Raw genomic sequence first — 25373 nt, 5'->3', positions numbered from 1 at the left:
TTGCGAATAAAACATCTTGCCTGGTAATTGCAACTGATGAAAATTACAATGAACCTTCATGTGTTTGTTTGCGTTTCCATCTTACTCGAGAAAAAATGAATACATTAACGTTTAGAACTGTCATATGTAGAAATGCCAATCTTGATTTTTAGTTACCTGCGACAGTCACATTGAAGGAACACTGTGCTATGTTATCAGCATCATCTCTCACGGTACAGATAACTTCAGTTTCCCCGATGCGGAATTCACTACCAGATCTCGGCGTGCACTCTGCAAGGTTCGTGGAGCCGGTGACGGTAGGTGACGGCCAGACGATCGCGGTGGTTGGGCTTCCATCGGTGATTTCACGATCCAGACTGGCTGGACACTCAATCGAGACACCTAGCGGAGAGAAGATGATTGGTTTTCTTCAACTTCTCAAATTTTTAAAATTCTGCTCGTCAATTAACCAGTTAGATTACGACTTTTGGTCAGGTGACCATGGTCGCTCGGTCAAACTCGTCAGAAGGATTGTGAGAAAGCAAAAGATGGGTGGGGCTCATGGACAAATCCGGAAGTGTCCATTTTGAGTGTTGGATCGGCTAACTCCACTTCTGTCTTACATCTAAACACGTTTTAAATAGGCAGCATCTTCACTTACCATCGGAATCTGTTGTGGCCTGCACGTTCGTGGTTCCTTCAGTAGTCTGCTCTGTAGTAGCTGCACCGGTTGTTGTAGTTATTCTTAATGTGACATCTTCAGTGGTGACCACTTCATTTGTGACTGCTTCGGTTGTGACTGCTTCGGTTGTGACTTCTTTGGTTGTGACCACTTCAGTTGTGACATCTGCAGTTGTGAACACTTTAGTTGTGACATTTTCAGTTGTGACATCTGCAGTCGTGACCACTTCGGTGGTGACATTTTCAGTTGTGACACCTGCAGTCGTGACCACTTCAGTTGTGACATTTTCAGTTGTGACGTCTGAAGTCGTTACCACTTCAGTTGTGACATTTTCAGTTGTGAAACCTGCAGTAGTGACCACTTCAGTTGTGACATTTTCAGTTGTGACGTCTGCAGTCGTGACCACTTCGGTTGTGACATTTTCAGCTGTGACACCTGCAGTCGTTACCACTTCAGTTGTGACATTTTCAGTTGTGAAACCTGCAGTCGTGACCACTTCAGTTGTGACATTTTCAGTTGTGACCTCTGCAGTCGTGACCACTTCGGTTGTGACATTTTCAGTTGTGACGCCTGCAGTCGTGAACACTTCGATGGTGACATTTTCAGTTGTGACATTTGAAGTCGTGACCAGTTCGGTGGTGACATTTTCAGTTGTGACTCCTGCAGTCGTGAACACTTCAGTTGTGACATTTTCAGTTGTGACATTTTCAGTTGTGACATTTTCAGTTGTGTTGGATGGTTCGGTAGGCACCTGGTCTGTGGCGGCTGTGATCGCCGTTCCTAGTGTGCCGGTAACGTCTGTCACATTGGTGGCTGAATTTGAGAAATAAAAAGAATGCCAACATGCATGTAGTGCCTACAATATCTTCATACGAGAAGGGAAGATTCTTAAATATATTAAAATACATTTACCACCCCCCCCCCTTTCTCGATTCCCAAAAATGAGTTAGAAAATCCGATGAAATTCGTACTTCGTCGTTGAAAGACGTTACAGAGGTTCATCAATATTTAAATATTACAAAGATGCCAAAAGAAAGAGATTTTGCACCAATTGCGCTTCAAATTTTCAAAAGCAAAAGATCAACTTCTAGACATTGACACCACGTCCCCGGACACAAAACCTGATATACTGAAAAAAACACTTTTTATAATAATTGGTACGGAAAACCTACCTTCGGTTATTGGCGTGGTGTTTGTTGCACCCGTACCGGAAACTATCACGATGTTTGCACGAGTGCTGTTTGTTGTCTGGCCTGTCGTAATAGGGACAACAACGAACGATGGTTAGTCTTAGATCAATTAATGATAATGTGGGCTTAGTGCATTAAGTTCGCAAGACCTTTTATGGAAAGAAAATTCCCGAGATATTTGAATGGATATTCGAGAACATGAATCATGTATTTACTTCATCTGAAATCTGAATTAATATTTCCTCAGCCCTTTTCAGGGTAAAAAAGGGCTGACCCTTTTAAGGTCAACATTAACATTTCTCTAGGTCGATTGTACCAAGAAAAACATAATTTTTTTAACCGGAAAGAACTGAACAAATTTTGAATTAAGATTACTTGTCAATCTGACCAAGGAGGTTTTAGAGTATAGTTGGAACGTCGTCGGCTAACGTCATATTGATCAAGGGCGATTCCAGAACCACATTTTCGGATGGGGGAGGCAACCGGCCAGCAAGATGTTGCAAATTTGAAGGGGGGGGGGGGGGGAGAGGCTGACACTCATTTGACACATGGTTTTGGGTGCTCTTTTTTTCCAATTTCTCTTATCTCTATTTTTATTCATATTTCACGAATCCGTAAAGGGGTAAGGAGTTGCATCGATTTAAACGCAGTCCCATTGACTCCTATTATGATCTGCCTATATATGGATCATATATCAAAATAATGTTGAAAATTGTGTTCAATACACCAAGAAATATTTCATCAAAATATTTGAAGGGAAGTAGGCCTAAATGTAATGTAATTATATAAATTCTGGCTCAAGGTATCTGCTCAATCCGAATAATAACTATGAAAACTCCGCAAATTTTAAAGCCGATTCTTATTGATTCTAATCGATTGAACCGATTTAATCGATTCTTTTCATCTTTTGACCAGTTTTGGATTTAGTCCGTTTTGATTTCTAGTCCAATACTATGGCTGTTTAGAGTATCTACAATCTTTGTCATTTGAAAAACATAATAGGTTTAACAACGAGCAATGGCTGCCATTTTGAAAATTTTGAATATTGCTGGTGATTTTTGTACCTTTATTTGTTTTTAAAGGGCAAATCTGCGATGGCCCTACAGCCAAATATCTTTCTCATGACACATCTGTGTGCCAAATGCCATGCTTATACCATCAAAGCCACAATTCCATCTGCCGTACTCAATAGATTGTATATACGACAAAAGAAACCGCTTCTGAACTGATAAAAAAGTTCCCACCATTTTCCAGCGGGTTTTGTTTAGTATAAAACTTTACACAACGGTATATATAATACTTCTTTAAACAACAGCCTACTTCTTTCAATCAATGAATGTATAAACTGTATTACCTTTTGAACTGCCTGCTTTGTTGATATAACTGTCTTTTTAGCGAATATATGTCCATTGATTGACGCATAAACTCAATATTGAGTAAATCGACAACACGAGGACTGCTAAAGCGAAACTTGCTTTAAAATTTGATATTTACAATACAAATGCCCACAGTGTTTGCAGTTTTGGGTCTCATTCAGTTTCTGTTTCGGTTGAGTTGTTGGTAGATATAAGACTTACGCACACACATTACGTGCAATTTTAGATTTTGTAAAATTGAAACGTCACAATCCATGGTAGAATTTATAGTAACCTTTAAAATACTGTATCCACCTGGAATATGCCACTAGGCCTGTGTAGAAAAAAAATTCCCAATCTAGCAGGAATACTGCACTAGATTTATGGTGAAAATATCCATGTAATTTAACTTCTCCATGCCATTTAAACTGTATGGTTTTTTTTTTCGCTTTCATCTGCCTGTCAAATATTTATTCTCGTCCAAAGCTAGCTATACGAATATTAAGCTTATTCCACGGTGCTATGCAAGAAAAAAAACAAAGTTTACATCGTGTTTTGTTTCTGACACTGTAATTGTGTTACTGCTCAAAAGTTCACCAGCCCATACAGTGAGGAAGACATAACGAATTTCACATTAGCACATGCGTCACAAACGCGCAACGCGTCTGATGTAAAAAATAAAGGTAAAAAATCACGAGACCGTGGCAGGTTATTTCATGACCGGCAAGAAAGCTCTCAAAGATCATTCTGCGATAGTTTGAAGTCAGATCTTTTCAGAAGAAATCACAACTTCAATGTGTTTCACTGATTGACACCATGTGACAAATAATTGACCGCTGTGATATGGTGCGGGACATGTTTTTTGACACCCTCACGGACGCATGTTACCCTTGATTCTATAACCGTGCCATACAATGTATTACAACCGGCGTTCCATACCACAGTAGTTCAAGTTTTTTAAACAAAATCTTTAAGATCTTTCTTCAGTATACATGCTTCAAAACATTAGTACCAAACAACATCTTGCTAATGGTATAGTGAGTCAAGGTAAGCCTGGTAAAGTCGTTCCTAAAGCGCAAAGTAGCTCTATTTAAATAATTGATTAAGAATGCTGTCCTGAATCTATCCTACAAATTTGTAAACTGTTGAAATGGGATGGTGCCAAACACTTGAAGTGCGTGCCAATTAGCCTCACCTTCATTTGCTTTTTTTATGTCTAAAAAAAAATAGGCCAAATTTAATCAAAACTTTTATATTGTTCATCAGAGCAGACTTGTTTTAATTTTTCATGAACGTTTATTTCATTGCTTTCTTTTCTACTCGCGAGTACCAAAAGTGAAGAGTCTTTCAATTTAACATGGCGGAATAAAGTCTATTCACAAGTAACTGTTAGTAAGTCAGTCAGTTAAAAGGACAATATGTATAGGCGGGCATTTTTGGTATCAGAAAAACAACCGAATGTATTATACTAACCGTGTGTTTTAGCGGCGACGGACAACATAGCAAGTAGTTCCAGTAAACCAAGGAGTCTTCGAAAAAAACGCATTTTCATCCTTTAAGATCTCGCTCAGTCTTTTAAAATTGAGGTTAACGTCTGGTATGATGCGCAACTTTCGCGATACTGTTTGGTGTCGTATCGAGTACCAATCAAACACTACGGAGAATGACTCAAAGGTGTAGCAGGCCTAGGCAAACTTTCGCTTCTCAAAAGCGATTGGAATATGAGAGGTAATAGGACGAACACTAACTAATAAATAACAGAGAATCAACAATCAATTGAATCGCAGGTTGTTGTTTATTATGGCGTTTACTTTCAAATTCAACATTACTATGGCAACGCAGTTATTAGTTCTTATTTATACGCTATTTATACAATAATTCTACAATCGCGTTTCGTTCTAAAGGTTTGATGAGAATAAACTGGATTAGAATTGTCTACTTCTTGACGAGTTTATAACTAAGGCATATGGGCCTATGTACAATAGACAACGAAAACCTAACACAGCGGTCGATATGAATACAATTTGTTAAAATGTACTACTAATAGGATATTGCAATGTGTTTAAAATGCTTTTTAAAGTTGAATAAATTGTCAATGTCCTCAAAATTTCTAGGGATCGAGACTTAGTGCGCCGCATCCCAATGGTGTTCGACTCGCATGCCGTGGTGTGTGCGTTCGAACCTGACGGGGAACATGGTGCTTGTGTTCTTGGGCAAGAACACAATTATATATTACCTCTCTCCACCCAGGAGTATAAAAATAGGTAAACGGCCGGGGACCAGAATGCACTGATCTTGAGTTGCTTGCAAAAACAGGTCTCGTTGCCTGATGAACAGGGGTAATAATTGTGATGCGCTTTGAGACCTTTGGTATAAAGCGCTACATAAGCACCATATTAGCATTTTTATTAGATAAAACAAACTGAAAATGACTGTTTGTTTGCTGTTGTCCCGACAATTGCTTGAGTATTGCAGTTTGGTCTGGTGAACCTTATGGATCCAGTTACCAGCTAACACCATCTGTGTGCTATGAATTTGTTTCACCTGTTCAGTTCACTAACTCTTTGTTATTTGTGGATAAGGTCGAAAAATATGAACTCAGTTGCTGCTAGCTACAGACGACAAGTCTGAGCGCAACCTTTGGAATCCAATTAACGCGTCAATTTGTTTAGTAAAATATAACAAATAGTCTCGAATTGCATCATGATTTATAGAAAATGTCATGTAGGAATCTTTCAATCACCGACATGCATTGCAAAATGATGAAATATGCAAAATAATTTAATAATTTATAATTTACAGATTTTCGTAGGTTAGTATGTTGATACTTTAGAAAAGACAGAAATTAGGCAAAACCAGATTGCAATTCCATCTTACGACTAAAAAAAAGTCGAACACAACTTAGATCTTGTCCTACGTGGCACTCTATATTTAAATAGTCTGGATGAATCTTTTAAATCATCACCCACTCTCTCTATCTTTGCTAGAAAACTTAAAACTTATTTTTTAATTACATATACTAAAGTAATGTAATAGGGATAATAACGGCCGTGATTTCTGTCTTACACCGGTGTCTGCGCTTTGTCTTTTCATATATGTTTGTCACTTGTCTGTCTGTCCATAGGCTGGGGAACAAAAGCTGATGCTTCACCCCGGACCTACATGTTGCCATTTAGTTAATGTTCACTACTATATCAATTGTAAATATATCTATGTACATGTATTGTCAAGTTGATTATGTATTATTATTTATCATCCTATATGGCAGCATTGAGATAAATTTATCTAACACCGAATTTCTTGCAATTGGAGGTAACATCTACAAATAATGACAATTATTCAGATTCACTATAATCTTTTCAGAGTCCATTAGGCAGAGACCATTCACCGTTAGTCACAGGAACGGAGAAGGGATGTTCTATATCATCTTCAGGGGACGTGGACATAGTCTGGCTCCGGGTTGTCAGATGAATAAACCCACTGTCTGATGATGAAGGGGCGTGTCGTGCGTACTTCTTCCCAGTCGAGAGGCTGATCTCCAACACGCTGCGTGCCCGCCTCTGAAGACACCTCCCCAGCACCGCGCGAGTGGCCTCCTGCCTCAAGCAGAACAGCAAGAAGATGAAAAGCCCCTGGAGCGAACTGAAGACGGAGAACAGGACCTGGAAGGCGAAGGTGGCTGCCTCGAAGACGGACAGGATCCCGAAGATCCAGGTCAGCCCCATCAGGTTGGAGATGGCGATGGCATTTTGAGCTCGAATCATGAGTTTCTGGCGTCTGCGGGCCGAGCCTTGGAGCTTCCCTGGCCGGTACAAGTTGATCATCACCAGGACGAAAATGACGGTGTTGTACGCCAGAACAAGTCCGAGGACTAAGAGTTGGCCGTAGTAGAAGGCGTTGCCACGCTTCAAGAAGCAACTATTAAAAGGCCAATAAGCAGTAAAGTCAAAACAGAGGATAGTGACAACTTCATACTCTTAAAACAAATTGTGAGATGTAAGAAAAATGGTGAATTTTACAACTTAGGAACTGGAGACCGTAAGGTGTTTTGGTAGAATTTGATGAGAAAAGGGAAAACTTACAAGTTGGTGTTCTCGTATTGGGTGGGGTCAAACCCCAAGATTATGACGACAATCAGTAAAGGAGCACCTGCATTAGAATAAATGTGATAAAGGAGCTTTTGTATTACCTGCATTCCGAGACCATGAACAAAAAAGAGAGAACAACAGGTTCTTTGTTGTCCTCGAACGTTCATCTTTTGTTGAAAACGGTCCTCGAACGTAAGTCTGTGTGCTTAGTCTATGGTGAAGGCTCCCTTTGCTGCCAGTTCCTTTCTGTATGTCGTTATTAATTTGATGATGTTTTCAAAGACATACATGTAGTTATTGCCAGGCAGTGGTAGGTAAAATATAAGCGGCAAATCACTATAAAGCAAACTCACAAAGTTTAACACACCAAAGTATACAGTGTGTATAAAAAATGATACATTCAGAGAAAAAAATGTTGAAAATGATAGCTCCTATGTTGTTACTAATAACTTATAATATAAGTATAAGTATATTGTGCGCTTAAATAATGATGATTTCTGAACACAATGCTGTTTTACCTATCTCATTTGGACACCTACATCCAGATATTTAGACAGTTAATTGAAAGGGATGATAATATGTCAATTTCTGGTTCAATTTGCGGCAAAGTGGATGAAAGGAGATTAACAAGCCAACAATCTCTCTGTTGGTCAACTTCAATATTCCTATTGTTCTTTGCCAATCAACATTGAGTTGGAACAACCTAAACTAATTATGCTACATTGATCATGTAAAGGACTTACATAATAAATGAATCGTAGGTTCCACTTGAACTAACTTAAGAAACTGTCTTGCATACTGGGGGTTTATATGCGTCGTTAAATTAAAATCGCACATTGCAAAGTTGAAAAATTAAAAATGTGACACTTGTTGCCGCCTTAAGAAGGACCTATTCTCAAAGGTTTACAACTCCGCAAAGAGCAACCTGCTACACCTCATACTAGCACCTACTTACCCCAGGCTATGACTGAAGCCTTCAACACAAAATGTCGACGTTGGATGTTGAGTACCTTGACCAAATACAGATAGAGATTGGTGGCTTCTACGGCCATCCATGCCAGCGATGACAGAGTGAAGTAATGAATCAAGACGGCTACGACTTGGCAGCCACGATGCGAAGACGTCTGCTCAATACCAACCAAGAAGACCAGGTAAAGACACAGAAGAGACAGGCACAGACAGATCAGGATGCGGCTGGGTGTTTTTGCTCGTAGCGATCTCGGAGAAAGACACACAGAGAAAAAAAATATGCAATTATTTTATTCCGTATGGAGTGCCGTGGCCTCGTGGTCTAGAGCAATGAATGCGTGGCCTGCGGGTAATTCTGGAGGTTGTGCATGGGTTCAAGTCCAGCACGGGTCATGGGGCGTGTGCCCTTGGGCAAGGCACTTTGTCACTATTGCTTCTCTCCACCCAGGAGTAAATGGGTACCTGTGAGGACAGAGATTGTTAATGTGGTTGTTTTTTTAGCTGCTTTGCTCCGAAATGGCAGCATCGAGCTGAGATTGTCTTTGGAATGTTTCATTGGTCAAATGAGAGCCCTGTAATGATGATGATGTAGGGCCTTGAGCACCAATACTGGTGGATACGTGCGCTTTGAACTGCATTATTTTTAAAAGTGAGCGATACTATTAAAACGAAACCGTTTGGTTGTTCAATACGAACTTAATGAAATTTAAGTATTTTAAGATAGGGCCAGCATTGATGTTACAAGAAAACGTACGATATGAAAATATTTATATTTATAAGTCCCGTAATATGTCAAACGCATACCAAAGTACAAATACAGGCTTCAAATGACAAGGACTGTACAATGACATTGGGAGGTCTTTGAATAGTTTTTTTTTCTAGATGCTAAATGACTTGTGATTGAATTTTGATTAACTGGCGAGGACTTGTGATGGACTTGACTCAAACGCTTATCTTAAAGAAGTTAGTATGTTTGCTTACTCGATCGCAAGATAAACGGTGATCGTGATGAGAAGTGCAACTATGGAAATTCCACAGCCGATCTTGCTGATGATATCCAGCGTGGAACTAGTGTGAGTCTGACCGTATACATCCTTCATATCAACAGAAAACCATATATAAGAAATAAGACTGAGGGGTTTACATGGTGGACATGGTCAATGAATGGGAGGTTTGCATTAACACTCTGTGAATGATGACTCTTGGTTAGTTGTGTGGTTCTGAGAAGAACCAGTTGAAGTTTAATATTAAAGAAAATTGCCTTAAACGGAGAGTCACTATTTCCAGACAGATCTCAATTCACTCACGATGTTAAACCGACATCTTTGGCAAAATTCTTTCTTTTCGGAACTTTCTTCTTTTATCAGTTTTGAAACTTTTAAAAATCCTTTTTTTTTCGTAAAATTTTGGGAACCAAACATGCAACTTCTTTTGATCGAAAGTCCATTTTTTCAAACACGTCAAGGACCATATTTGCATCAAGCACGCGCAAACTGCCATTCCCTACACATCGTAAGGCATTTCTCCAAGACTTAAAAAAAAAAACTGCCAGCATCATCACTCAACAGCAGAATGCAACGCCAATCCTTTTGCTGTTATATTCAGGTTTGAAGGCAAAACAGTCAAATTGCCAAATTAATATCCATATTAGCTAGGTTGGAATTGTTGTACTGACTGTTTTCTAGTATTCCCAACGAGTTATTTTGAGTGCATTGAATGGTTAGTAATAGAACGGTTATTTTATTGAATCTGTACTCTTAGTGCACAGAGTAACAGCATCCAGTAAGCCCCTCCCACTGCGCACTGGGCAAATTAACACGTGCTCCTCTCCAAGGCCACACTGCATTTTCCTGCCGCGCGCATCATACGCGCGTGCACGCGTGTCGAACTTTTGTGCACGCATGTCGGACATAAATCACGGCTGTGATTGGTCAGAATACAATGGGGCGGTGCTTACTGGATTGGTCCATTGGCTAGGACCACTGATCTCTATATAAAGACTGGATAGCGGATATGCATACAACATTCACACAGTAGACTTTGCATATTGACCAATTCGCCCCCGGTCTCACGAAGATGGCCGCGTATATACGAACGTTCTACGCGTAAATACGCGCGCGTTGTATCAACGGTTGACGCGCATTTTGGTCACGTACACATATTATGATGTTCTAAAAAGGACACATTTCCGTAGTGGTTATTATTTCAAAAACGCCGAAAAAGTGATTTGCGGCATTATAAAAGTAATCACGACGTTAGAAAAATTGTAGTAAACCTTGGTCAGTTGGTCAGTGGTGGTGGCCAAAATATAAGTCAAGTGAGTGAACCGCGACGTTACAAAAGAAATCATGCTGTCTATAAAGACGGCAACTTGTCCTTTGTAGATCACCAGCCGGTCTCACCAATATGGCGTCAAATTCGTACATTGTGCGGCTCTTTATTAGCTATCCAGTCTTTATATAGAGATCAGTGGCTAGGACTTGTAACACACGCGCATATGGAAGCGACTGAATGCACTTTCAATAGATACGTGTATTACTTCCGGTCGTAGTCAATAATTCGAGCGCAGTCGTTCTTACCACGAGTACAGCGAAGCTGGTGAGATGATTACAACTACATAAGGTCAATCCATAATAGTCGGTAGAAACAGTCTTGCACCCTGCCTTCGACCAGTCACCACTGCCGTTATTCAAAGTGAAATCCCAAAACACACATTCTTTCGTATACTGGTCAGTATTACTGCCTGCCGATACCTGAGAAAAATGTTTCATGTCTTGAAATTTGTTTTATTCTTGATATTTTTTTAAGTTAACTAAAATTAAAAAATACTCTATATTCAGTAATGATTAGAGTTGCTGACTCGAGTCATGTGACTTGGACTCGAGTCGGACTCGAGTCGCTATTGTTGTGACTTGTGACTTGACTTGTAAATACCAGCTTTGACTTGTGACTTGACTTGGACTTGCAAACAATGACTTGTGACTTGACTTGGGATTGCAAAAAATGACTTGTTACCAACCCAAGTCAGACGCTACTCGAGCGACCCAATACACTTTAATTAAGCTATTATACTTTTAATTAGCTTTTTCATTCCAGAAAATAGACCACTGAATCCAGTAAAATGAATAGTTCCCACTAGTTTCAAAAGTTTTCAATAAGACTGTCACAACAAACTACAGTTTTCAATGACCCATTGTCTCTTGCTTAATGTATTGGTTGAACAAACTTTGAAAGGAACCTTTCATGAAAAGAAAGCAGGCCTTTGTCAATTGCATGTAAAATACCGGATAGCCTAACCCATTGGTAGGCGTTTAGTATACATGAAAATTGAACAATAAATTGTTAGTATACTACATGTAATCGAGTGAGGAAGTCGACAAGTGTTGACAAGTGTTAACCATGTTTCGTGAATAAAAACACAAAAGAGACTTCTAGTCCTTACTATTACATAAACTTTTCACTCCAATATTAATTAATAACCAGGGAAGTGAAAGCCTGTATAGGAAGTCGGTATACAGTTTGAAGCTATACGGCTGGGCTTTGGCTAATATTGATAGAGTATCAGTACAAAAGGTGATTAGCCTATGTGGGCCAGGCCATTATGGGAAAAAATCCGGAATGTATTAAAGAAACAAATTGAGACTTTGTTCATGCCACAGTAACGTTGAACCAGTTCCTGACCCAAAACTTACCATGATACGGAACGTGCTCATGATGGACGAGTTAGACGGGAGATTCTCCACTTTCACCCCGTCGAAGGAGGCCGTGACGATCCTGCTACCAACCAACCGCTGATTGGACTTCACATTTGCCTCAAGGAGACTCTGAGATCGAAATAGGTTGCTGTTTTGGTAAACAACGAAGCTGAGCGGGAGGTCATTATCACCTACGTATTTGTAAGGGAAAGAAATCATATTTATAAAAGCCTACAAATTGCAATGAAACCTAAATTGACGTGCTGAAAATTGACAGGATAAAGCTATTGATACTTATGACAAGATGGTTTATCTTTCTGAAAATACTTTAAAGATTTGGGCATCTGCAGGGAGCAGTCGAGTAAAATCGGGGAGAAAACTACTAAACATGATGTTACTAGGATCAAAAGATAGGTAGGACCATGCTTGTGAATAGGAAATAATAATTTATATACTGCTGTTAACTGCAAAACTGCGTTGTAAAATGCATGAACGCTGCTTGGTATGGTTATTGAAGCACTTGTCTAGAATAAACAAAGCACGGAAGACGCAGTCTTTTTAGTGTGTGGGGCTTTTCACTCTCAATGTCTCGCTCTGATCATTGTCATTCAACGTTTCAAACGGTAGAAATCGTTGAGACAACGCGAAACGACCTGACTGAATAAACTGAAATTCATCAATTTGGAAACAGCCTATGCTAACAGATATGAGGATTCTATTTTACCCTCTGCTGAAGGCAATAGATCAACTAGTGCCCCGGGCAGATATATCTTTGTCTCAATGTCATCAGTTTGAACGTCGCCACCGTCAGTGAGCGTCACAATCGCGTCTTCCGTCAAGACTCCGTTTGCAGACTGGTTGTAGATTGTGGTAAACGACACTCCGCCACTCAGCGTCGACAGCGGCAAGTTGAACGCCTTGACAGCAAGACTAGACGTCACGGTGCTGAAGTTGCCTCCCTGGGAAAGAGTGTGGGATACTTGCCGCTCCATGCATCGTACGACGTTAGAGGGCGAGTCCGTAGTCTTGTCGAAGGCGTCCTCTGGAGCATGAAGCAAGTTGTTGACGGCGTGCACGACCTGCTCAGTGATCTAACATTGGGAAGTCATCAGGAATGGCGTATTACATCAGGACAACTGCCTCTGTATCTACATTTTCTCAACAGAGGGCGGGATAATGTTACAGCTATCACGCACGTGACTGTTGTCTACAGAGTAACTGTGAAATCGAAGAGCCACCATTGGTGGAATGAATGTGTCAACCACTGTACAAAACACCAGCAATAACTAGATCAATGTCATTTCCAAGAGCCTTTGTGAACGTACCTCTTGTATTTCTTGGTCTCTAAAAAGCCTGCTCTGCAACTATGAACATCAACATTAAATATACCAAGTATTCTCTAAGAGAAGGAAAGGAAATGACTAAAGCCTAAAATCGTCAGATTTATTTGCCACCATGTTGCTGAATGTTGACTTACCTCCGGAGATGTGTTTTCAACGCGGACAATGTTATTCAGTATATCAGCCGATGCCTGCACGCCGTCACTGTCTAGAGATGACGGGCTGTCTGTCAGACCTAGGAAGACTTTGGTAATCTTATCGACATTTTCTTCTGTCACAGGATACTAAACGGGGAAAAAAAATAAGATAATTAGATAATTAGATTGTAATAGATGTAATTATCTTAATTTGCTACCTAACGCGCACGTGCCTGTAACTGAGTAAATGATGCACCATTTAATTGGCTTCTTTGAAAAGAACTGCTACCGTTTGAAAAAGAGAATCGGAATCGTCAACTCAGTTCCAGAGCAAAACCTCCAACAAGATGTTGATAAATAAACACTGTGACAATACATCTTTCCAATTTCATCAAATCTTTCATAATGATGCACGATTTAACTGACAGTTTGCATAATCTTTATATAGGCCTAGGCCTAGGCTAAGCTTGCTTCGCTCCAAAATATCAAGTGACTATAAATTCAACGACAAAGGAGCTTCTGATGTTTGCTGCCACCAACAGAACATCTAACCCACAAATAGTTCAAAATGTGACTCAAGGAAGCCTTAAGCGTTATTATCTTGAGCTACTTGTTTTGAGAGATTTCGAAGCGGATGTTTCAACGTACTTCGGCCAAGTCATCGAGTTGCTCATTGATGACGTCGCTGTCCACCCGGCAGTCTTGGATGACAGGCTCGCGCCAGAAGGCGCTGATTTGGGCGCTTCCATCGCATAGTCGTGACGCTACAGGCGTCTTTTCACCTTCCAAATTAATAATTCATAAAACAAGTTGACCGTTTTATCATTGAATGAATCACTTTTTGGAACTTTAAAAAAAATTGTGTTCCAGTGATATTCTACTTGGATTTTGGAACTTCATGCTTACACAAAGTTACACATGCATAAAAGGCCTTAAAGCAATCATTCAAAATTCTGTGCTAAAAAGAACAAGCATGTTTACTTTGTTCTGATCTGATAATTGATGTATTTCCCTTCTCATGTTAAATCATTTCAGTTCCATTTAAAGGTTCAATCGCTCAAGAAATGTTTTCTCCTTCCCACAAAATAAGGCATTTGACAGTAAAAGATACCACATTGTCAGGTAATAACGAATCCATCAAAACATCGATCGCAATCGATCAGATTTTCAGAATACTAGGTAGTAGCACAATATAACATTTTGTCTATCTACCTGTTTCTTTGTTTGTGACACATTCCTCCACTGAGGTCTGGTTTTCGGTCACTTTTGTCTTTTGGAAGGTCAGATACCCGCCTGAATATTCGTACATGGTATCCGTGCACCAATCTAAAGCTGAAGGCAACAAATGAAAAACAAGTGAAAAATAAGACAAAACACAATTGACAAGACCTACACATTGAGAAATTCAACAAACTCGCAATCATATACACCAATGGGCAAATGATTCTCATAACGAAAAAGAGGTATGCAGCAAAATAGAAATTAAAAATTCTTTTAACTGACTCGAATTCTTTTAACTGACTCGAACCTATCGTGGTAGAATCGCGTCAACACAGCTTGTGAAATATTGTCCAATTACATGATATAGGCCTACAAATGGACGCAGAACGCGCAAAATCTGAGACAAACAAAACTTAACATACTAAATTCCATGGGGTGGTCTAAGGAGCGTGGCTAACTCTCATTCGGCGATAGGTCAATTGAACGATCCATTAAGCCCCGCCCAGTGGTGTTTTGACCAATCACAGTCATGATAGTTTGTCCGACATGCATGCATAAAAGTCAAACTTGCGTGAGCGCGCCTAACGACGCGCGCAGTATTGCCCATACGTGGGCAGTAGGTGGGGCCTAATGCATCGATCAATACTACAACGACACGGCTACAGCAGAAGCTTAACTTCACTGAATCTCAACATTATCATTGCTCTGTCGATTGGCTTATTGTGATCTGTGTTTAGAGGTCGAACGTTGTGGCTTTTCTCCATTTAAGTGGGCCTTTATGTGTTAGACATTTGCTGCCCTTTCATAGTTGGACTTTGGTAATTTTACATGAAAGGATACAAATTCATGTATAGAACAATACCTATGACAGTTACAGTGAAGCTGCATTCTTGCTGGTTCCCGGCACCATCTGCAGCTGTACACGTGACAAGCTGGTCCCCAACCCTAAATTCGACACCACTTGTAGGTTGGCAGTCAATGCTTGGATTCACGCCCGAATTATCACTAGCTGTGGGGTCTGACCACGTGACTAGCGTACAGTCCAGTCCTGGTGATGCGCCTCTACTAAACGAAGTCGGGCACCACGAGAAAACTGGCTTCTCCTTGTCTGAAAAAAAATATGATTACGAAATTAAGATTTTCTCTGATAAGCTACCAGATGAATCAGAACTATTAAAACTTAGAGTTTTAATCAAGCAATAAGCGACATTCTGCGTTCTTAGAAAGATCAACATTGAAGATCAACCCAAATTGTTATCACCATTGACAGTCACGACGAAGCTGCATTCTTGCTGGTTCCCGGCGCCATCACTGGCCACACACGAGACACGCTGGTCTCCAATCCTGAAATCGTTACCATTTGCAGGTTGGCAGTCAATGGTTGGATCTAAGCCCGAATTATCACTAGCTATGGGGTCTGACCACATGACCAACGAATAGTCCAACCCTGGTGAGGTGTCTCTACTAAACGAAGACGGGCAGAAAGCGAAAACTGGGTTTTCGTTGTCTGAAAAGAAAAACAGATAAGCATAGTGTTTACAACAAGATATAATTGTAATGTATTGGAACCCAAATTATGGGCACTTCCCGACATGGTCGTACGCCGATCTCCCACCTTTGATTTCTGTACATTTCTCACAGTGCTTGTGACGTAGTTTGATCAACGACGAACCAACCAACCGATCTTGTTAGCTAGGTGGTGAAGAGGCAAGACCTCTGCACTAGAAAGCAGGAGGTCGTGGGTTCGAGTTCCATCCGAGTGATTTTTTTCCATCTTTCACTCGGGAGGTAACACACTGAGTATACAGTGTTTATACGTCGGTGAAGGGCAAAACCTAATTTGATTTACATCACCCCGACGCAAAATTCCATCTTATGAAGGGAGATGTGTGTTCTAAATAAGTTGATTTTGAAATTATTCTGACAGCTTAAAAAACATACCAATGACAGCAACAACGAAGCCGCATTCCTGTTGATTCTCCGCACCATCCGTGGCGGTACACGTGACACTTTGGTCACCAATTAAGAAAGTGCCATTGTTTGCTGGTTGGCAGTCAATGCTTGGAATAACGCCCGAATTATCAGTAGCTGTAGGGTCTGGCCACGTGACTAGCGTAGAGTCCAATCCTGGTGATGTGTCTACACTAAACGAAGTTGGGCACGATGAGAAAACTGGGTCTTCGTTATCTGGAAAACAAAGTGTATCGGAAAAGTCTCAAATGAATTTAGTCTCTCTACACACAATGTCAGACATAACACTAAAGAATCGAAGTCATACGTTTATCAGCTTCATGGCTGCCGTCCATGGACATATTTGTAGGTCTAACATAATTTCACAAACGCCTCGTACCACTTAAGACAAGGGGAAACACTGTTTTTGCAAATTCGGAAAGTGCTGTTCAACTTCAGAACATCGACTTCCTAAGTGACTTTCGGATTCATTCTTCCAAAAACTTTGAAACAAGTACACGAATTAAGCAAACATTCAATAGTTTCACAATATTTTTTTACCAAGATTTTGAAGGCACATTATGAACGAATGGTGGTCAAAACATACAGAGTCATCATAAGCCTCAGAACATGAAACATAGTGGAGAAACAAGAGCGTGTGCACAAAAAGCTCTGTCGAAATATGCGACGCCGCGATAGCACACTTTTGGTCAATTTGGGGAACATTTCCTCCTTCTTGATACCGTCCAAACACTACACAAAATACCACCGACTATAACATTACTGCACATATTAACAAACTTTTCATAAACGTCTTTCTAAATTGTTACAAACAATTTTGGTTAAGTATTAAATTTATTTCGTTTTGTTTTTTTGAAAAAAAAAAAAATTTGGTACTTATATTTTTATGGGAAACTAAGGGGGCTTATTTTAGTAAATTTTTGGGACAGACATAATGCGCATCGATCGAAATAAAACCCGTGTTCCAAAAACTTTCGTCAAGAGTGCATTTACTGATGAGGGCATGGCCTTTAGTCAATTAGTCAATAAGTTTTGGTCAAATATTTTGGCCAATTTTCGAGGACAGACAAGCAGATCGACCGATTGACCGACCGACCACCAAGTGACATGTAGAAGTTCCTGCCAGAGCTTAAAAACGTCAAAAAGTACGCACCTCTAACAGTGACAGTAAAGCTGCATTCTTGCTGGTTGCTGTATGCATCTGTAGCAGTACACGTGACAAGCTGGTCACCAATCACAAACTTGCTACCACTTATCGGTGAGCAGTCAATTGAATCTAAGCCCGAATTATCACTAGCTATGGGGTCTGCCCACGTGACTAGTGTATAATCCAATCCCGGTGAAGTGTCTTTAATCAATGGATTTGGGCACCGCGAGAAAACTGGCTTTTCGTTATCTGAAAAGGTAACAGGAAAGTTTATGACAAACTTTTAAAACAAAAGTCTGGTAGCTTGTGTAAAAGAAAAGTTGCGTTAGCAAAAGTAAGCTACATTGTTTATGAAGTTCAATCGTAGGATTCTATATGCTGTTATAAAACATTATTTGAACTTCAGTTCGTTCAACATTGTGTTTGCTCCAATACAGCGAATAAAGGCTGAGACACTTTTCTAAGAAATGTCCGACCTTCGTGGATTTATAACTCAACATCTTTCACCTATCAACCCTCCCAAACACTTCTCAAGGCAACTTCAATCGCCAATTCGAGCTATGCCGGACACAATCCTTTTATGTTCGTTGGATTTAAAACTACTTTTTATCGTTTTCATCGGCAATAAAATCTGAAAAGTAGATTTTTTTCCCCGGACACTTGGCCTCCATTAAATCAAAACAATGGAGGGGGGGGGGGGGGGGGGAAGTGAGGTCAATTTTTTTGCCACAAATTTTTCTCTTGCACCGTCGTGCGACTTTTCAGTTTCTATAAATTGAGATGCTAGTAATACTGTTACAAAGGTCTTTTCGGAGGCCCGAGGGTAATGTTCTAAAGATGTCAATGTACTAAAGGCAATTAAAAAAACTCCGAACTATATATACACGCTAAATTTCCAATTCAAGGGTTCCGGAAGCGCGCCACCAGGGGTCGACTTTCAGGCTCATTACCTACTATTTAATGCTCCAAATCACAAGGCCACGGCATTCCAACGAAAATCAGTCTAGCTAGGAACGAAACAGGCACTCTAATAATTGTGTTTACCTTACGACAAAGCGCCAACCAATAGGCCTGAGACTAATGACGTCACGCTTTGCTTACAAGTCATGTGCGCGTTCCCATGTAGTAGACGGTCCCTTCTTCGTCTGGCGTCCCGACTTCGCCCTCATTGGAAAGCGCATTTTGTAAACAAACCATTACGTCCTTAAATCTTAGGTATTGTGGCTGGCGTCAAAGATTGATACTCTTTATTACCTATGACGGTTACATTGAAGCTGCACATTTGTTGGTTGTCGGAATAATCCGTTGCAGTACACGTGACACTTTCCTCGCCAATCCAGAAAATGTCATAACTTGCCGGTTGGCAGTCAATGGCTGGAACCGGTCCCGAATTATCTCTAGCTATGGGGTCTGGCCACTTGACTTGCGTATAGTCCAAACCTGGCGATGTGTGTCGACTTATTGAAGGTGGGCACCACAAGAAAATTGGCTTCTCGTTATCTGCGAATTTAAAATATATATATATTTTTTTTTATAATAAAAAAAAAATGCAAAATAGGAATTACAAAGCATTCCTGAATTATTCTGATTAATGTTTACTTGATTTGAATAAGATACCTTTTGTTTTTACAACGAACTACATTTTTGGTACCTTTCCATGAGTTCATTTTCCTGCGGATACTAGGTGTAACAGAAAAGATTAGTCTGTATGCTACTCACAAGCTTGATGATTGAGTAATCAGGGTAACGAATATGGTTAATTCGAGCGATTCACATGCAGTGCGCCACCAAGAGTTTGCCACGGAGAGTCCATTTTTCAAGTTTACGGTCGACAAAACATGGCCCATTTGAATGAGTGTCGGAAGACAACTTGAGCTAATTATGTCATAGATTGGGGCATGGCGTTCTGCCGCCTTAAAAAAAACCACCATATTGATAACAAGAAAAGAAATGGGCAAACATACACTCGAATCATACGCTTACGAAACCACAATTTCAAATCTCTCACAATGCACTGGGAAAAAATGAACTCCCCTTGGCAAACTCTTGGTGGCGCACTGCATTGTGAATCGCCCGAATTGGAAAAGAATGTCATTGAGGACGAAATTGAGTAAAGGCGTGTGTGGCCGTCGTAGTGTGCATTCTAGCATGTGGCTATCAAAGGTTGATTAATTTTAATGACCAAATTAATACATTGTTTTTTTTATTTAAAACATGAGGAGACACTTGGATGACATTTATGCAAAAAGAACATTCATGCGAATCAAGAATTACAAATCTATAAGGGATTTGCCTCAAGGTTTTCCAGATTTTTTATCTCGTAGAATGTTTCTCGCCCTGGAAAAAGAAAAGTAATACAATGAAAATCATAGATATATACGAATTCAGTATTAATTATTAAAATGTTAACCTACAGCAACTGTAATTGAAGAAAGGACGTCTCGAGCTACGAAAAACTCAACCGACGCAAAAGAGAGCTTATATCGAATGTTTTGTAACTAAATATACAGCAATTTGAATACAAATATTGTGAACTGTAAATAATAAGCTGAAAATAGATTAACCTACCTTACCTAGCCAGGTGGCAGGCTACATGCAATAAATTGTGATATTTGCATTTAAAATTGAATGTTGAAATGGAGTAGTAATCGCTAAGTAGGTGTGCGCAGAACAGACGTTATTTCGGGCGCTGCCTTACTTCCAATTGCAATCTCGAAATCCCGGAGGAAAACAAAGCTTCCCTACAATTTAAAGACACAGGGATGAAAGTTGAATGCAATAAACAAAGACATACCCAAAACAGTAATGGTGAAACCACATGCCCCGCACCAAACTGGAGTGATGCCAATATCGAAATGACCAGGAGGTGGGTAGCAGGCAGGCGGCGGGTCGTAGGAGGGGAAGGAGTGGCTATAATACGCGCTGGGGTAAGAAGGCTCATCCCATGTGACGTCAGCAGTAGACGACCCTGAGTCTGTGTTCACAATGATGTCATCTTGGAAACATGGCGCAAATGTGGCTGAACCTGCAGCAAAAAAAAAACATCCATTAGAATAAACTGTGACAGGAAAATGCAATTGGTCTGCTGAATTAAATACGCACTCATGATCGTAATTCATTAAGCCAAGCACACATTTCGATCACTGGAAGGCTTTTCACAATCATATGGTTTGCACAAAGGACCAGAATTAGCCCATTCATTGGCACTATACGCGGTTAGTCCTACACGATATCACCACCCAGCTAAGTCGGTCAATCGGTCAGTAGGCTTAGGTCAGGTCAGGTCAGTTCAGGTCAGGTCAGTCGGTCGATCGATCGGTCGGTGGGTCGGTGAGTCACACGGGCAAAGAAAGGGCACTCGCCCCCCCCCCCCCCCAGTAAAAACCATCATTAAACACACTATTAATTCACACAATCAATCAAGCCGACTTGATTCTGAACTTCGCTATAAAAATTATATCATTCATGTTTTCTAGCAAAAAAAACCCATACAGCGTTCAAAAGTGAAAAACTCCATTTGACTTCCATAATGTATAAAAAAAACCCATTAACGTCTTGAACTTAACTAAGGCTATAGTATCGAAATGAAACACACTCACCTAATGACGAACCCGTGCAAGCCCAGTCAGGGCTGGTACCCGAATCCGAATCCGAGCTAATCGACCCTGCTTCCAAACAAAACAAAACAAAGAAATATGCCGAGAAAAGTTTGTCCCGTTTTAAAACCACCGGGCTGCGAAGTTTGTCCTTAAAAAAATATCTATAATTAGTGAGGAAGCGTATTTAAATTGGATGATGCGATGCGATGCGAGGGTGCAGCCTCGCCTACATCAACTCGGAACTTGGTCGCCGCCCTCCACTTATCCCTTACCAGCATTAGGGTCCTCAGCTCCCCCGTGTCACTGAGACCAACGTCCCGCCGCAGCGTGTCCATAAATTGGATAACTCAAGATTCTTAGGGTTAAACATAATACTAATATGTTTTTAATTGCGTATTTAGTACATTTTAATGACATTTTTATTGTGCGGATGCCTCAAATAAATATGAAAACATTGGGACACTTTATGAGTAAGTTTATTAAAATTTTAAAATCGACGCACTCGGGTCTCGACACAAACTGCGTACGTCACGAATTCCTAAACCGACTGTATACACTTGCGAAACCAGGGAAATATTAATGAATACTTCACTATTGTTATACCTTTATCGAGTGTGTGTAAACAACGTTTTGAAAGGTTATGAGTCAGGCGCTATATGAATCTATAAACACACCCGTAGATGCGATATTTGACCAATCAATAATCATGGACTGATCACCCCATAGCATCAACTTAACTGCAAAATCAACGACTGTTTTGTTCAGAATTGTTTATATTTTTAGGCCTTTCCGGATCGACAACTATATGACCAGAGACTGGGGAAGGGGAGGGGTTCGGGGGAAAGGGGAAGGGGCTTGGGGGAAGGGGAGGGGTTGAGGAAAGGGGGAAGGGCTCAGACTAGAGGTGGACCTGCCCAATACACATGGATGTTTGGTGTGCACCAAGGTTACTGAACAACATTAAACTTTGTACGTTTTAGACCACATTATTCTGATGATCATTGATTAAAACCCTCCTATGAAAACATGCATTTTGAGCCATGCTGTTTGGGGTCAATATTGATCAAGTGACCCATTGGTTTGTTAAACTACACCAGGGGACGTGGACAGAAATTTTGACCATCTGTGATCTTTTAAATAGCAGGAGGGTACGCGTATGTAGAGCTAGGGTTGAACGTCTGATATAACAGGCAAATTGTATGCGACCCCGCGCGGCCGCCAATCGGAGTCGACCTTGGACGTGTTACATCATTTCGATAAGAATATGGACTAAACTGTTGATTGGACAATTTGGAAGCCACGTTTTTGTTCATACAACAACGGGTAATACCGAAGACCCGATATAGAAGGAGCCCGCTGAATGGTCAGAATCTCGAGGTCAAGATGCAATCTTGTTTTGCATAATTAATCGCCGAATCTGCTCGCATATCATAGGCCCTTGCTGTGCAAGGGGATATTCCATACACTAAGGCCACACCTGCTCCCAGATTAACATAAATAAACCAAAGCAAAAAACAACAACAAAAAACAAAGAAACGGTAAAAGAAGAGAACTCGGAGAACGAGGATAGGTCGTTCCATCTTGTATATTCATGCGCCACATTAATTTAACAATGACATTACGGCTACCTTCGACCCAACGTATAGGTTGTTCGATGACAGACTTGTTAATTAGATCAATTCCCGTTGCACCCAACTTTCCATCTAAAAAACAGGAAATTGATTTTGATTGTGAACCCTGTAATAAGATTCATTAGACGGCTGGTTTATAGTATTATGATTTGGGCTTCCGCTTTGGACGCGGTCAAACAATTAATAAACAATTTTCGCCACCTGGGCTGCGGTCGAAAATGTTATAAAAATCAAAACGACTCGTTCAATTAGTGGCAGAACTTGCTTCAATTTGCAGGGGGGGGGGGGGGGCACTTAGGGGCCAAATGCTCGAAGGGGTAACACTAAATGTAGTACAATACTAATTTTTGCCTTCCCCGAGTTCTGAGTGCCGGATGGAGCGGCGGGATGTGCCACTTATTTCTACCTCTTAGTAACTCAACTGTGAGAAAGACCCCAACTGCCCAGCCGAAAAAAATTTGGGGACATAACAATTATGAATACGTTGCGGTGATGTCGGCCAATATGCACGGGGGCAGCCGATTCTGCCTCGGCTATTTATGGATGCAATGAAGTGTGTTTGTTTTCCATCGGGAACGAAATGTGCCGACGCTAAGACGAAATACAATGGAATGCAACACTGCACAAAAATGAATGTTAGGCCTTATGGTGCAATATGATGTGCATTTGAACTGAAGCTCAACGATGTTGCGGAACGAAGCGTAATATTGTCTTTCGAATAATAACCAAATATTGTACGTTTCAACGGAAAAGCCTACATGCAACATATTTTGGATCTTTTCTCCTCTGTTTGGCACGATCCAGACTGCCAACCGATGAAAAAAGAACACTTTCAACCTACCTCTCAGCAGCATCAAACCGACAACAAAGCAGCCATAAAGCCGGGATATCGTCCTACAGCAAAACATCCTTATCATTCTAGGATCCAGCAAAAAATAGATCCACCCGGAAAACTAGGTAGGGGTGAAATGGTCAATACGTCTCGAGGTTTTTAGTCACCGTCACGATCGCGTCAACAGGCTTCGGCCGACAAAACGATAAGTGCGTGTATCACGCCAAAAGACGCCTACGTTTTGGTATAAACTAACCAACGAGGTAATGTCAACATTCGTTCTCGCTGGAGTATCAACTTAGTCGCTAATGACTCTATAATTGATAGGGGTGGTTATGACGATCAGTGTAAACATATTTCTCATGCAGATGTCGTAATTAAATAAACGTTTATTTGATGTTTGCAAGTGGAACTAGATATCTGCCGTTCGTCCGCCCGTCTTTCGCTATCATTGTTTGTCTGTGGGTTAAAGTACAGCTGAAGATGTATTACAATATAATAATAATAATAATAATAATAATTTGGGAGGATAATCATCCTTACTCGCAGATGGTATGCTGAATTGCGAAAGACGCAGCAACAACGCGGTCGGGCCGCTGGCACGTAAAGGCGCCTATGGCTGCCTGCCACATCGACCCATATAATGACCACGGGTCTCGAATTAAAACATACACATTCCCAGTGTATCAGAGATTCAAAAACTGTGTATTTAATTTACAGGAAATTAATATCCTTCACAACACTATTATGTAAATTAACAAAAGTGAAGGAATATTTAACCCAAATTACAATTTAAACGATTTTCAGCTACTAAAATGGAAATAAATAGTTCCAAAATATACAACATGAATTAATTAAATCATGGCAGTTTTTTAAGTAAAATGCCGAGTTGTATGTATAGTAAAAAGAATTCGGACCAAGGCCTGTCAATCTTCGTTTAAGACGCGCATGCGTAGTTGATACGCAATCAATTCGCTCCGAACCCCCCCCCCCCCCCCCCCCCGCCCTGCAAACAAGGCGCTGGGAAGGGCTGATGAGCTTCACAGAATCTTGTGAAGGAAGTGGGGATGGCATTCTGGGTAACTTATCATGAATTACGGCCTATTCAACGCCCGTAGTAATAACACACTGTTTACCTTTCCATTCATATCATACATTCTAAAACAGCTTTGTGCGATCCCTTCTAACAGTAAAACTTCTGAATAAAATTATAACCGCTTGTAACTGTTCTGCAAGAAAACACCTCATATATCTATTCACAAATTTACACCGTAATGCATTAAAAACTGCCGTTATTTGTCATGAGTAAAAGTAGTCTAGTTTGTAGAATTTTTTTTTTTGGTACTTGCAGGAAACTTCACAATTATTCAGTAAGTACGTTTTCTTTGGGGAATAACTTTAACAATATTTAAGAACACATTTCTGACACTGCAACTCATGTCGCCAAGGCAAACTGGCTACAGTTATGCTCGCGTTTGGTCAATTTTCGGTTGGCGAAAAGAAGTTGACCGATGAAGTGTGAATTAAACCTGCCATC

General features: G+C 40.5%; 1 protein-coding gene across 1 annotated transcript; it reads right to left on the bottom strand.

Annotated features, from left to right (window-relative positions):
• Positions 1-6115: 6115 nt before the first annotated feature.
• LOC119732651 (adhesion G-protein coupled receptor G4-like) lies at positions 6116-19141 on the bottom strand. Its single transcript, XM_038206278.1, has 15 exons — positions 19029-19141; positions 17781-18023; positions 16598-16843; positions 15918-16163; positions 15519-15764; positions 14648-14767; positions 14084-14217; positions 13436-13582; positions 12683-13049; positions 11956-12149; positions 10843-11016; positions 9245-9357; positions 8250-8512; positions 7289-7355; positions 6116-7124 (listed from the first exon to the last, which is right to left on the bottom strand). The coding sequence occupies exons 1-15, from the start codon at positions 19054-19056 to the stop codon at positions 6566-6568; spliced, it is 3147 nt and encodes a 1048-aa protein (XP_038062206.1). The 5' UTR covers positions 19057-19141; the 3' UTR covers positions 6116-6565.
• Positions 19142-25373: the final 6232 nt, after the last annotated feature.

This window comes from Patiria miniata, unplaced genomic scaffold (assembly GCF_015706575.1).
Source record: "Patiria miniata isolate m_02_andy unplaced genomic scaffold, ASM1570657v1 HiC_scaffold_24, whole genome shotgun sequence".
In the NCBI taxonomy this organism is placed as follows: Eukaryota; Metazoa; Echinodermata; class Asteroidea; order Valvatida; family Asterinidae; genus Patiria; species Patiria miniata.
The sequence above is the reverse complement of the archived record's forward strand: the minus strand, read 5'-3'. Positions and strand labels throughout refer to the sequence as shown.